Source organism: Pelobates fuscus, chromosome 7 (assembly GCF_036172605.1).
Source record: "Pelobates fuscus isolate aPelFus1 chromosome 7, aPelFus1.pri, whole genome shotgun sequence".
Taxonomy (NCBI): domain Eukaryota; kingdom Metazoa; phylum Chordata; class Amphibia; order Anura; family Pelobatidae; genus Pelobates; species Pelobates fuscus.
In genome coordinates, this window is record NC_086323.1 from 6581832 (window position 1) to 6597831 (window position 16000).

Below are 16000 nucleotides of genomic sequence, written 5' to 3' on the forward strand. Positions count from 1 at the left end.
CATTATTTATATATTAAACACACTACATGGCTGACATCTTTAAAATCTTTTTGGAATTGTGGCTTTTTATTTAAGTTTTGACAGCCATCTGTATCTGTGTCTCTAATAACAAATTAAACAGAAATATCAATTTATTAATAGTTACATAATGAAATTCTACAGTTGCATGTTTTCTTTCAAATCATTTTTTGGGAGCAAAAAGGGAATTATTTGTAAAATTAATCAGTATGGCTACATTACAGGTTACATTACAGTAGAGGGAGGTACAGTAAGTGCAGTAGGTATACAGTGTATGTATATTTTATTTATATAGCGCTAACAGGTGTACTCAGCACATTACAGGTTATATTACAGTAGAGGGAGGTACAGTAAGTGCAGTAGGTATACAGTGTATGTATATTTTATTTATATAGCGCTAACAGGTGTACTCAGCACGTTACAGGTTACATTACAGTAGAGGGAGATACAGTAAGTGCAGTAGGTATACAGTGTATGTATATTATATTTATATATCGCTAACAGGTGTACTCAGCACTTTACAGGTTACATTACAGTGGAGGGAGGTACAGTAAGTGCAGTAGGTATACAGTGTATGTATATTTTATTTATATAGCGCTAACAGGTGTACTCAGCACGTTACAGGTTACATTACAGTAGAGGGAGATACAGTAAGTGCAGTAGGTATACAGTGTATGTATATTGTATTTATATAGCGCTAACAGGTGTACTCAGCACGTTACAGGTTACATTACAGTAGAGGGAGGTACAGTAAGTGCGGTAGGTATACAGTGTATGTATATTATATTTATATAGCGCTAACAGGTGTACTCAGCACTTTACAGGTTACATTACAGTAGAGGGAGGTACAGTAAGTGCAGTAGGTATACAGTGTATGTATATTTTATTTATATAGCGCTAACAGGTGTACTCAGCACTTTACAGGTTACATTACAGTAGAGGGAGGTACAGTAAGTGCAGTAGGTATACAGTGTATGTATATTTTATTTATATAGCGCTAACAGGTGTACTCAGCACTTTACAGGTTACATTACAGTAGAGGGAGGTACAGTAAGTGCAGTAGGTATACAGTGTATGTATATTTTATTTATATAGCGCTAACAGGTGTACTCAGCACGTTACAGGTTACATTACAGTAGAGGGAGGTACAGTAAGTGCAGTAGGTATACAGTGTATGTATATTATATTTATATAGCGCTAACAGGTGTACTCAGCACTTTACAGGTTACATTACAGTAGAGGGAGGTGCAGTAAGTGCAGTAGGTATACAGTGTATGTATATTTTATTTATATAGCGCTAACAGGTGTACTCAGCACTTTACAGGTTACATTACAGTAGAGGGAGGTACAGTAAGTGCAGTAGGTATACAGTGTATGTATATTATATTTATATAGCGCTAACAGGTGTACTCAGCACGTTACAGGTTACATTACAGTAGAGGGGGGTACAGTAAGTGCAGTAGGTATACAGTGTATGTATATTTTATTTATATAGCGCTAACAGGTGTACTCAGCACTTTACAGGTTACATTACAGTAGAGGGAGGTACAGTAAGTGCAGTAGGTATACAGTGTATGTATATTATATTTATATAGCGCTAACAGGTGTACTCAGCACGTTACAGGTTACATTACAGTAGAGGGGGGTACAGTAAGTGCAGTAGGTATACAGTGTATGTATATTTTATTTATATAGCGCTAACAGGTGTACTCAGCACTTTACAGGTTACATTACAGTAGAGGGAGGTACAGTAAGTGCAGTAGGTATACAGTGTATGTATATTATATTTATATAGCGCTAACAGGTGTACTCAGCACGTTACAGGTTACATTACAGTAGAGGGGGGTACAGTAAGTGCAGTAGGTATACAGTGTATGTATATTTTATTTATATAGCGCTAACAGGTGTACTCAGCACTTTACAGGTTACATTACAGTAGAGGGAGGTACAGTAAGTGCAGTAGGTATACAGTGTATGTATATTATATTTATATAGCGCTAACAGGTGTACTCAGCACGTTACAGGTTACATTACAGTAGAGGGAGGTACAGTAAGTGCAGTAGGTATACAGTGTATGTATATTTTATTTATATAGCGCTAACAGGTGTACTCAGCACGTTACAGGTTACATTACAGTAGAGGGAGGTACAGTAAGTGCAGTAGGTATACAGTGTATGTATATTTTATTTATATAGCGCTAACAGGTGTACTCAGCACTTTACAGGTTACATTACAGTAGAGGGAGGTACAGTAAGTGCAGTAGGTATACAGTGTATGTATATTATATTTATATAGCGCTAACAGGTGTACTCAGCACGTTACAGGTTACATTACAGTAGAGGGGGGTACAGTAAGTGCAGTAGGTATACAGTGTATGTATATTTTATTTATATAGCGCTAACAGGTGTACTCAGCACTTTACAGGTTACATTACAGTAGAGGGAGGTACAGTAAGTGCAGTAGGTATACAGTGTATGTATATTATATTTATATAGCGCTAACAGGTGTACTCAGCACGTTACAGGTTACATTACAGTAGAGGGAGGTACAGTAAGTGCAGTAGGTATACAGTGTATGTATATTATATTTATATAGCGCTAACAGGTGTACTCAGCACGTTACAGGTTACATTACAGTAGAGGGAGGTACAGTAAGTGCAGTAGGTATACAGTGTATGTATATTTTATTTATATAGCGCTAACGGGTGTACTCAGCACTTCACAGGTTACATTACAGTAGAGGGGGGTACAGTAAGTACAGTAGGTATACAGTGTGTGTATATTTTAGTTATATAGTGCTAACAGGTGTACTCAGCACTTTACAGGTTACATTACAGTAGAGGGAGGTACAGTAAGTGCAGTAGGTATACAGTGTATGTATAGTTTATTTATATAGTGCTAACGGGTGTACTCAGCACGTTACAGGTTACATTACAGTAGAGGAAGGTACATGACCGGTGTATAGTTGCCATATGGGCAGTCGGAATCCAGGACAACCAACCCACATACCTTACCCAATAATGCACTGACACTAGAGATATATGGGAAAAATTGTCCACAGCTTTATTAACAATTTCAACTAATAACCATTATAATAATATCATAATATAACATAACCAAATAATTTAACATGTAAAACATGGGTCATTGCCCCCCATACTCTGCCCTTGCACCCGTATCCTTCTGTCAATATAAAAGGCAATGACCCCAATATAAATAACACGTATATACAAATACATAACATATCAAATTATTCCAACATGAACCAATTTAAAGTGCCAAACCATTAATTAACCACGGCAGGGGTATACCCGGATACCCCTACCCCACCAGGTTCTGAGCCACCGACAGGACTCGAAACCTACCAACCACCAATGTCCACCATTTTCCAATTCCATCCGGTTCCTCCTGGGGACCCTATTTCTTCTCCTTCAGCTCCCCATCCCGCCACTAGCTCAGACCTTGACCCCTTAAGCCGTCTGAGCTCCGCCACCCGGAAGAAAAAGTACTTTCTGCATCCCCTCCTGCCAACCCAGGTTCAATAGATCCCAGCCCACAGCCGAGAGATGAACACCGTCTGGGTGGTAGTAGCCTAGCAGCCCATCCTCCAACTCACTGTGCCGCACCACTACCCCCCCCAACTTCCGAACAAAGCTTGCCATCAAGCTGTTCACTTTTTTCCTGCACCTATCTATGGCCCCTGGGTCCCGAGCGTGGCGCCACCGCCGCCTCGGGACCATCTCCGACCAGACCAGCATCACCTCCGGAAGCAGGTCCCTCAACTTGTTGAGGTCCTGTTTCATCCATTTCACCAGTCGACGCTGCGGCGTCAGACCCAAGTCGTTGCTCCCGGCATGTATGACCAGCAAATCGGGCCTCCGCCCACCAGCCACCATCCCGAACACGACCCCGCAGACATCCCCCCAGCAACCTCCCCGGTACCCAAACCATCGCACTAACAGGTGTTCCCTTGGAAAGCCCAGCTGCTGGCCTTGAGCTCGAGCTGCGGCCCTCCTTTCAGCCCCAACGACAAAAGAGTGTCCCACGATCCATGCGACCCGGCCTGGGGAAGAAATAAACAGACTGTCAGACATCCCCGTCCCCATCCGGGACCCCAAATCTCAATCCAATAAACCCAAGCGAACATAGGATCGGAACCTCACCGACTCCCACCTCCCAATCCGCTTCACTAAATCGTCTCCAAACCCCAAGCGTGTGGCCTCCGTGGCCGCCCCGATATGGAAGGAATGTGTCCCAAACCTATCCGCCTGCAGGCCCAGCTTACCCAGGCCCGACCGAAAGACTTTGGTAAATTGGAACCGGGACAGTGAAGACCCGTCCGCGTGTACCAACAATGAGCCCCCCCCCGCGGGCCTCCTAGCCAAGTACCCCGCCACTGCGGCTAGCGGGCATAGCGCGGAGCCCGACAGGGCCCCCAGCGTCACGTCCCGGCCTTTTCCCAAGACGTCCGTCTTGGACCTGGCCAGGTGCACCACCAACTTGTTCTCCAGTACCCAGATGCCTGAAAACTGCAACCCTCCGGAAACCACTCGGTTGGTGCTCACCAACTCCCCAACCCGGAAGGCCCCGAAAAAGGCCAGGAGGAAAGCGGCCCGGAACAGGGAAACCTCAAACTCGTCTAAACAAATCTCCGGCAGGACCCGTATTAGGTCCCCAAGCACCCGCACCGACACTGGGCGCCTGGTATCAGGAGATCTCCGGCCCTTCCGGTACCCTTTGAGCGCTTGCCTAATAACGAAGGACTTGGTCAGATCCTCCTCCCCCCGGAGTTTGAACCAGAACGCCATTGCCGCCATGGCCCTATCCACCACCGCGGGGGACGCTTCCTTCGCTAGTAGCCGAAAGGCAAACCACAAAAAGGCGTCCAAGCGCGACTCTCTCACCCACACCTGATCCAGCCCTCGTAGCGTTCCCAAGATTTCCAAACCTTATCGTAGGCGGCCCAAGTGGCCGGCGCCAGCAAAGCTTTCACTAATCCCCCAAGCAAGACGCTCCTAGATTCCACATCTCGTCTGGGCACGTCCATTTCCAGCGCTTCCGGAGCCGCCATCCGGAATCGGGACCACTGAAAACGAGACAGAGCGTCAGCCACTTCATTCAAATACCCCGGCACATGGCGCGCGCGAAAGACTACGTTTAGTGACATACACATCAACACAAGATGCCGCAGCAGCCGAACCACCGGTTTCGACGCTGCGGACTGGTTATTGACCGCGTGCACCACGGACATGTTGTCTGAGAAGAAGATCACCTTACGATCTCGCAGCCCATCTCCCCACAGCGCCATGGCGACGACCAGCGGGAAGAGTTCCAAGAAAGCCAGATTACGCATGAGGGGGCTCGACCTCCATGCCTCTGGCCATTGCTCCGCACACCACCGACCCGCAAAATAGGCCCCAAAGCCAACGCTACCCGACGCGTCGGTAAACAATTCCAACTCTGACGCCGATACACCCTCCTGCCGGAAAAACACTGTCCCATTAAAGTCCCGCAGGAAGGTGTCCCACACCGCCAGGTCGGCCCGCATGGCCATCGACACCCAGATGAAATGATGTGGGGAGCGCACCCCGGCCGTCGCAGCCGATAGGCTGCGGCTAAACACCCGACCCATCGGGATCACCCAGCATGCAAAGTTGAGCATTCCCACCAGAGATTGCAGCTGCCGCAGGGTCACCTTGCGAGCCCGCGCCACCGCAGCCACCACGCCCCGTAAACCTTCCAACTTCGCAGCCGGCAGCCGACATTCCCCGAGCCTCGAATCTATCTCAAGACCCAGGAAACTAAGGCAAGCTGCCGGGCCCTCCGTCTTTTCCCTTGCCAGCGGTACACCAAAATGACCCGCCACCCATTCGACCGTTCTGAGCATGTGCAGGCACGCCGGGGAGTCTGCCGGCCCCACGCAGAGAAAGTCATCCAGGTAGTGCACCAATGCACCGTTACCCGACTCAACCCGCACTACCCATTCGAGAAAAGAACTGAATTTCTCGAAGTAAAGATGGAACACCCCATCGGAAGACATAGGTCCACGTAATAACCCCCTTCAAAGAAACTCCCCAACAGGTGATGACAAACCGGGTAGACCGGAAGAAGCCGAAATGCGGCTTCAATGTCCACCTTAGCCATCAGTGCCCCGCGCCCGGCTCTCCTTACCAGGTCGACCGCCCGGTCGAATGATGCATAAGAGACCGAGCACAGTTCCCTGTCGATGTCGTCATTCACCGACGCTCCCTTCGGATAGGAGAGGTGGTGAATGAGCCTAAACTTCCCCGGCTCCTTCTTGGGCACCACCCCTAAGGGGGAAACCCTGAGACCCTCCAACGGCGGTGCCGTGAACGGTCCCGCCATCCTACCTAACCGCACCTCCTTCATCAGTTTCTCCCGCACCACCCCCGGAAACTCTGCCACCGACTTTAGGTTGCGCAGTCCCCCCGTCCCAACCTTGTCCCGGAACGGGATGAAGAACCCGTGCTCGAAACCGTCCCTGAGCACCGTGGCGTCCGCCCTGTTACCGTAGCGGCTTAGCCACGGCCCCATCGCGTCGAGCTTCACCGGAGTGAAGCCCCGAGGCAGGGGACGCCCCCCACCACCGGCTGTAGTAGGGACTCCGGCGTTCCCTGACTTCCCCTTCTTAAAGCATCGGTGGAGCCCGTGGGCGCCGCCACAGCCCGAACACTCGTGTTTGAAGCGGCAGGTCGCCCCCCATTTACACTGGCCCTCATTGTAGAGCCAGCAGAAGCCCTTTTGCAAGGCGGCCGATGAGGCGGACTGCCCTTTTCCGCCGGCCGTTTGCTGAAAGGGCTGCGCTTTTTGCGCCATCATAAGTTTCATCCATAGAGGCAGGTCCATTTGGTCCCACCTCATACCCGGATTTTCCGCCAGTCTCTGCCGAAACTGCTCGTCGTACCACCACCATGCCAATCCGCCATAGGTGCGGTACGCTTCCCAGATCCCATCCAGGTAGCAAAATAAGGATGAGCATAAACTGGGGGATTTCTCGCCCAATACACTGGCCAGCACGCAAAACGCCCGTAACCAGTTCCCAAAGGATTTTGGTATCTTCCGATACCGTTTCCTTTTCTCCTCCTCCTCCTTCTTTTCATCTTTTTTATCTTCCTCTTTGAGGTCGATAAATTCCTCCAGAGGGAGGAGGGAAAAGATCTCGCAGAATTCACCCTTCCAGATCTTTTCCTTCACCTCCGATTTGAGGTGCACCCCCAGCGGACCCGCAAACGACACGTAGGCGTGTTGCCGGGCCGCCTCGGAGACCCCACCTCCGATCAACTCAGCCCGCTCGCTCACCGCGACCGACGATCCAGCCACCTCCCCCACGTCCGCACCCGAACCGGTCCCGGCAGCCACCCCGGCCCCCGAACCCGCGACCACAGCCCCTTGCGCCCACACCTGACCTACGTTCCCACCCGTACCACCCCCCGCTCCCAGTGAGTGGAGAAGTGTTTGTAGTGTGTTAACTAACGTGCAGGAGTGTAATGATTCACAGGACTCACCGGCCAAGCCCCTCGTTCCGGGATCCCTTGGGGCTGCAGTATCCACCGCCATTGGACCAGGATGAGCGACATCCGCCGATGCCCCGCCGACCGGGGAGCCAACCCCGTGCCTCGCCAACACTGAGGAGGAGCGGCTCCGAGACCTGCAACGAGGAGAAGTCCTGGGAAGGGTGAACTGTCCTTGCGCCACCCTCCCGTCCCGCCCCAGGGAGCGCCTGCTGGACACCAAAGCCTCCCGCTGCCTGGTTCTCCTGCCGCGCGCCTTACGGGCAGCCCCGCCGCGGGGACTACGACTCCTACGATTCATACCCGATGACTGCCCCCGTTTGCCTCGTCTGGGAGCTCCTCCCCTGCCCCCGCCTGAGCTATCTGAAGTGGACCGGCTGACCTGTGGCCTACCCCCCGCCCCCGCAGACCCCCTAGCCCTAACGGGAGAAATACTACCCCCGCTAGACTCCGGATCACCCCCCTAACTGCCCACTGCTACAGGATGAACTCCTCCCGTGGCCAACGGACCCACCCCGACCCGACGCCCCTGCCCTATAAGTTGATCTACCCACCCCATGCGAACCCGACAGACTGTGACTTACTGGCCCATCCCCCACCCCCCCAAGAGGACCCCCCCCTACCCTGCAACTCCTCACTCATCCTCTTTCCGTGCTCCTGAGTGGTCTGCCCAGCCACCTGTCCCCTTAAATTCACTAGGGCCTTATTATTCCCGCCCCCCCCCCTTCTACAACCCCAGTAGGCCCCCGACTACCCCCTCTCCCCTCCCCCCGCCTATGGCTCCCCTGCTGTGCACCCCCTTTATCGTGCCCTCCGAGAGGGCCCCTGCCGGAGCCCCCTGTACTCGCCTGCATGTCCAGGGGTCCAGTGTGCGACGGCCCCGCTCCGCTACCGACATCCACGGCTCCCGTCGGAGGGGGCGCCCTCCTGGGCCGCGAGCCCATGCCTCCATGTACTCCGGGGGACCGCCCGACCTCAGCCGCAGTCCCCGCTCCAGGCGCGGCCTCACCTAACGAGGGAGCCGCGCCGGCACCAGTCCTGGCTGCCGCCCGCCGCGTGGTGGTAATCGGAGGCTCCGGCAGCGCGCGGGGAGGCTGAGCCTCGACCATGCGGCTGCCGGACCTGCTGCAGCTAGCCTTGGAGCCCCGGTCAGGGGCGACGATCCTCCCGGGACCCCGCGGCGCGCTGGGAGGCAGCGCCTCAACCATGCGGCCGCCGGTCCCGTCGCGGCCCGATTCAGCCGCTCCGCTGGTCCCAGGGGTGTCTTCACCGGGCCCAGCGCCCGGGCTCAGCCTCCTCGGTGGCCTCCTGGCCCGCACAGGACGTCCTCTCTCCGGATCCGCCACCAACACCAGGGCCGGTCCAAGTTGGGCCCGCAACCAATCCGCTCCCTGGTTCTGGGCCGCCGACCGGATCCCCGCCAGCAGTCTCTCCACCTCGTCCATGTCCCTGCAGTAAGGAGAAAAAAGAGAAAACCCACCAGGCCAAATCTATGAGCACAGGAGTGCACACAAACTTAGCCAGGTAGGAATTAAAAGTGACTGCTCTAAAATGGCTGCCTATTTAAATAGACAGCCCACTTACCCATAACTCCATTCCTATCTTCCTTCCTCCTAAGCCCGCCTCCTAACCCCTGTCAAGGCCCTTTTCCGCTAAGCTGTGCTTTTGCTCCATGGGGCTACAGTAAGTGCAGTAGATATACAGTGTGTGTATATTTTATTTATCTAGTGCTAACAGGTGTACTCAGCACGTTACAGGTTACATTACAGTAGAGGAAGGTACAGTAAGTGCAGTAGGTATACAGTGTATGTATATTATATTTATATAGCGCTAACAGGTGTACTTGTACCTGTCATGACAAAGACATCTTAATCTTGAGTGACATAGAGTCGAACTTCACCTATACTTTGTACTAGCTGAATTGCTAGCACATTTCAAGATATCTATAAAATCAGAGGTTAAAAAACAACCCTTTGTAAGTAAGTACAGACTATGCCAATCAGCACATAGATAAGAAGACTGTGCTCTGCATGTCTCTTCGCAGGGGAACCCTCCTCTGGGAGTCTCTCCTGCTTGAATTCAGCCTAAGGTAAAGCAATGCCTGCAAAGGCAAGGAGGTAGGAGTGGCAGCCTATGTTTGAGAGCAGCACCAGCAGCAATCACCAAGAGAGGAGAGAAACAGCCAGAATGATTTATTGCAGGAGCTTTGGAAGGCAATCTGAGAATAAAGAGAGTGAACAGATAAGTTGTATTTACATTCAGTATCTTAAAATGTTGAGGACTTTTAACCTGTTATAAGAAGCAATTGGGCCTTTCAGCAGGAGACAGGGTTAATGGAAATAAATTAACAAATGAGATTTTAATAGTATTAGGGGACAAAAACACTTAATTGTATAACATGAGTTAAGCCAGATGGTTAGAAAACTGCAAACCTATATCTGTCTTGACAAGTTCACTTTAAGTATACAATTCAATTTCTAATCCATTCATATTATTGCTATTATTCAGGCAGAAATAGTTGGCGTGGACGCTGACATCCAACGAGAATATGCTAAACAGCGGGAACACCTTGAGCGCAGTCTCAGCACTTTACAAAAAAAACTTGTAAAGGATACCGAGATTCACCGTGCCGATAATGTTCGGGTTATGCAGGTATTAATTCCATCATATCCATTAAAACATACATGAATATAACGTGTTCTGCAGACCTGCTCAATGAACTCACTTTAAATGAACAGCGCTCCCTGTTCAGATACAATGAAACATCTCATGCTCCAACGATGGTAAACAGGACAAGCTCGGTGTCTGCCATCGCTAATGTACACCCTGCCAGTCTCTGCCAATAACAGCCTTCCCTGGGACATGAGACTTTAGAAATTGTTTTAATAATGACACATTTTACCCACATTTTGATTAGCACAACAAAACACACAATACTATTCTACGTCATTGTGAGCTGGATTTAATGGAAAGAGCGGTGGGATTCTGAACTCTGCCGACACTTGTCTCCTAAATTCTCCTTCAAGATCTGCCCCGTGTACATTATGAACAGTGACTTGTACGGAGTGCAGAGATTAAACAAAGTATTGCAGACCCCTGTAAAGGTGGGATCTACAGAAACCTTAGGATTGTATTAACGTTATGTATTTCATGTGAATGTGTAGCTAGTCATTGTTTAAGAAAGGTGATAATAAATGACAACTGACTGGAGATAAATAGCTAAACACGGGGAGCCAATCAGACAATGATGCTGCACGCTAGGGCATTGAATTTGGAAATCATGCAGGATCAGGATTCTAGGTAAGTGTTATACAGCCACTTACATTCAGGATCGGGATACTAGGTAAGTGTTTGGGACCCTGAATTATACAGCCACTTACCTAGAATCCCGATCCTGAATGTAAGTGGCTGTATAACACTTACCTAGTATCCCGATCCTGAATGTAAGTGGCTGTATAATTCAGGGTCCCAAACACTTACCTAGTATCCCGATCCTGAATGTAAGTGTTTGGGACCCTGAATTATACAGCCACTTACATTCAGGATCGGGATACTAGGTAAGTGTTATACAGCCACTTACATTCAGGATCAGGATACTAGGTAAGTGTTTGGGACCCTGACTTATACAGCCACTTACATTCAGGATCGGGATACTAGGTAAGTGTTTGGGACCCTGAATTATACAGCCACTTACATTCAGGATCAGGATACTAGGTAAGTGTTTGGGACCCTGACTTATACAGCCACTTACATTCAGGATCAGGATACTAGGTAAGTGTTTGGGACCCTGACTTATACAGCCACTTACATTCAGGATCGGGATACTAGGTAAGTGTTTGGGACCCTGACTTATACAGCCACTTACATTCAGGATCGGGATACTAGGTAGGTGTTTGGGACCCTGACTTATACAGCCACTTACATTCAGGATCGGGATACTAGGTAAGTGTTTGGGACCCTGACTTATACAGCCACTTACATTCAGGATCAGGATACTAGGTAAGTGTTTGGGACCCTGACTTATACAGCCACTTACATTCAGGATCGGGATACTAGGTAAGTGTTTGGGACCCTGAATTATACAGCCACTTACATTCAGGATCGGGATACTAGGTAGGTGTTTGGGACCCTGACTTATACAGCCACTTACATTCAGGATCGGGATACTAGGTAAGTGTTTGGGACCCTGACTTATACAGCCACTTACAAAGAAGATTTATTTTTTTTCAAGGTAACTGGGGGGTAATGAAACATGGAAGTCCATTTTATCTTAAGGTTATATTGTGCCTGTAAAAGGATGTGTTTGTTTTCACAGGAAAATGTGACGTTGATAAAGGAGATAAATGATTTGCGCCGGGAGCTAAAAGTAAGTCGCTCCAAGATCCATGACCTCGAGGAAGCTCTGGGATTAACCCGGAAGGATAGAAAGTCCAGCCTTGCAGACTCCAAAGGTAATGAGGAGATTGTAACTCTTAAATCTGTCATTCCTTTATAGAGCAGTCAATGCAAAATGAAACGTTAAATGAAACCAATAGACGACAGTCCCACTAGAAACCAGTCTCTAGAAAATTACCACCAATGTAACATCATTCATAATTGTAACTTAACTTTATTTTCTCATTTATTGAATACATAGAAGAAAATAATAAATAAACACGCCACACTACACATATAAAGTGTACACGTAAAGAATAAGCAAGTGTAAGGTGAGGTGAGATTAAAAGGGGGAGGCAATAAATCAAGATGTTGAATATCAAGCATTAAGTCCTATTTTAGATGGATAATTGCAGCTTACAGCGTAGCCTCCTTGGGATGAAAAGTAATTGATTCTATATTGGAATGCAATATTTAGCTGTAATGACTTAGAAAGAGGATACAATGTATCTAGATGTATTACACAGAAAATAAGCTATGTAGATCAGGTAAAAAAAACAACATTTAATAATGTTATATAGGGAATTCGATTAAACCGAATTATTCAAAAAACCCTAACATAAGGGAATAACATGAAACATCACAAAGTTCTTTCTCTATAAAGTTCCAAACTCCCAGATCCACCAACTGTTACCACATCTCCCTCTCTACAGGATCTTCCACTGACGATCGCCATTCACCTCGAGTTCTAAGATTAAACGCTGAAGAAGAAACAGCCCGGATTATGGAAATGCAAAGACTAGAAATTAAACGTTTACGAGATTTGAACCTGTCACAGGAACCCATAGCAGCCATTCGACCTAACTCTGTGGGCAAGCTACCTGCAATCGCAACCTAAGTATTCATTAAAAACAGTCCGAAAAACAAGGAGGACAAACTGTGCTCTCGCTATAACCCGCACATTGTACAGCTGGCGCTATATAAATAATAATAATAGTACTCTCTGTGTTTATCTGGACTGTTTATTTAGTTTGCACCTCCCCACAGTCCGTTATACCAGGAAGGACCACCCTTAATATATAAATATAGACAATAATAAAGGTATTTGACGCTGCTTCACCACATGCATGACTTATTATTGGCAACAAATAAACCTCTTCTCCAATCCGGTTATGATAAAAACTAAATACATTCTCTTTGTCTAGAAATGTTTCTAGAAAATGCATCATGTAGCTTGGTACTGGTTTAATGTACCCCTGACACTTTTTTCCCCATAAGTGAGCGGGAAAGTGATTGGCTGTCCATGGGTCGGGTGAACCAAACTCTGTAAATTCTATTCATCCGAACAGCCTTAGTGAAAGACACAAGGTGTAACGGAGCTCCGTGTACTCCGACCGAGTACCCTCCGTTGATGGACGCTTCCTAGCTTGCGCCGAGGACCACAAGCACCACACCGGACACCACAGCCACAGCAGACTCGACAACCGCCGAAGCTTAACTGGAGCCTTCCACCCTGGATCGGCTTCTGTCCTCCAGGACCGTGTGGGGAAGACCTCTCCTCCAGGAGAGCGTATCCAGAACAAGCTCTTAAAAGAGCTAAGTGATTAAAGCTCAGAGCATAGCAATCCCCAGTGTGATATAGCAGTTCCCTCCAATAATGAGACAAGGCTCCGTGTTGAGGGTCAAGCAGTGGTCTGAGGTGCTGGAACACCCAGCCTGGTTTTTATTGCAGTTGTTACAAATACAGGTCCGCCCACAGGGAGGTATAAAACAACCACTCACACATCAGTTACATCCCACATATTCCCTCCCCTTATCCTGAGAGGAAACTCAATTATACATACAGTTAAAACATACTTTCTACCCAACTTTCATAACTCTAAAACCATACATCACATTCACATAAAAATACATATCCACAATCAATCCATTCAGGGGAACAACATATTGAAAAATGGCATGAATCAGACCAGGGGTTCAAAAGTTAGTAAAGTATCTTTTAAAACCCCTGCCAGCATGGCTTTCCGGCTCAGACCGGTTTTACAGAGCCCTCTCTCCTGGAGACAATGGAGAAGTAATGTAATTACCTCCCAGGACAGGGACAAGACTCCATTATGCACATGGTGACACAAAGACAGTAAAACACTTTAAAATACATAAAGTCACCTTTTACACATAACACACAGACATTTCACATATCCCCAGATAGCTGGGATCTGAGCGCACAAAACTACCGAATAGCGCGCAGATCCTATTCACACAGTTCAATTGCCATGGAGCTAAAGTCTTTCCCATAGTCTTTCATTATATGAATGGGCTCCATGGCATAGCTATCTGGGGTATCACCGCACACACAGGGCAAGTACCGAATGACCCCACTGTATTTAAAGGGCTAGAATGAGTGACATGCACTCTGTTAGGGCCGAATACTGTTTTTAAAGGGCCCAATCTCCCAGGGCCATAGTCCAAAGGAAGGAGGCTGGCAAACAGGCTTCTCCACAATCCAGGGAAGCAGGGCAATATCTCATTTGAAGGGCCAGTTACAAATAGCAATTTGTAACACAAGGGAAGATATACAATGAACAGTAAGTGTAAGCTCTTGGGGTCAAGTTGTCTAACTGGTGAACACATCAGGTGCCATTGCAGAAAGTGAAACTTTTTGCCAAGAAATGTGTTCAGCGCTGCTTTTTAATCTGTAACCTGGGAGAATGTTTAACAGGTTTTCATACATTATTGGGTTTCCACGTGTCGTGTTAATAGTTACCATAATCATACTACTAACATGGGATTATATTATCATGTGGTGATAGTAGATGGAATAAATCACCATTCAATTTATTTTTAAACCAAATACCAACTTTATTCAATAAAGACTGAATGGGGCAAAAGCATCTGGTGCTGTACGTGGCCATTCGCACTGTAAATACGTTTATAAGATCTAACAATGACTGGAATTTGTAAACCAGGTTCTGAACGAGCCTGAATACAGAGCAGATTTCAGCTGGACCGAACGCTGACGAATGTCCAGACTCAGATGCTGAAATCAGGGCCAGATTCTTAACATCCACATTTTTTTCCAATGGCAGCTATAAATTGATTGTGACAGAGCTCCTGTACTCCGACCGAGTACCTCCCCCCAGTCCACTTCCTAGCTGCTTGCAGGAACCCTGGAACGATTCAGCCCCAGTCATCGAGGCTTGACTGGGGTCCTTCCGGAGCTGCAAATATCGTCCCCTCTGCTTACAGTGATTATAGTTATTGCCTTTACAAAGGTAACTGCAGCTCTCAGGCCTAGATTTTTTTAATTTATTCCAGGGCTAGAGGGACCCTGCAACCAACAAACAGGTCCAAAGACTCTGTCACTGGGATCTCTACAAATCCACACAGGACACACGTTCCAAAAGGATCTGATATACAAAACTTTTTTAAGGGACTAGCCCATATGATGATTACATTAGGCTTACTCAGAGTGGATAGTGGGAACCGCACTAAATCCCAACGGCTAAGGGTGCTCCGGATCAGGACCAGCAATCCCAGGATAATGTACAAAAAAGAGAAGACCACAGGCACTCCAAATTAAAGCCGTATGCAGATTTATTGGGAAAAAATGCAACGCCAAGCAACGTTTCAACCAACAGAGGTCTTTTTCAAGCTTGAAAAAGACCTCTGTTGGTCGAAACGTTGCTTGGCGTTGCATTTTTTTCCCAATAAATCTGCATACGGCTTTAATTTTGAGTGCCTGTGGTCTTCTCTTTTTTGTACATTAGGCTTACTGTGACAACCCAATAAAAATACAAACACTCAAATCACATTAGACAACATACAGGAACCTATAATAACATATTTATAAAGGGGTGGGAAAGACAATAATTAACACAAAACATCTCTCCTGTTAGCAGAAATAGCAATATGCAAATCTACCTGAATATGCAAATTAGCAATCCTTGCTGTTCAGCTAGTGCATACAGCAGTTGTTAGATCCTTGCAACCAACAGGTGGCGCTGTACAGGCTCCACAGCCCAATCCACCTAGTTGATTTCCAGCATTAGCAATACAGGAGAGCACGCTAACATTTAA

The 16000-nt window shown here is 47.7% G+C and overlaps 1 protein-coding gene across 1 annotated transcript in view; it reads left to right on the forward strand.

The window, feature by feature from the left end:
• Nucleotides 1–13089, forward strand: part of CFAP57 (cilia and flagella associated protein 57) — a 78603-nt gene extending 65514 nt beyond the window's left edge. Inside the window, exons 21-23 of the mRNA XM_063427649.1 lie at nucleotides 10058–10201; nucleotides 11865–12000; nucleotides 12637–13089. Coding sequence (XP_063283719.1) covers nucleotides 10058–10201; nucleotides 11865–12000; nucleotides 12637–12821 — 465 coding nt within the window. The 3' untranslated portion in view covers nucleotides 12822–13089. The remainder of the gene's footprint in view (nucleotides 1–10057; nucleotides 10202–11864; nucleotides 12001–12636) is intronic.
• Nucleotides 13090–16000: the final 2911 nt, after the last annotated feature.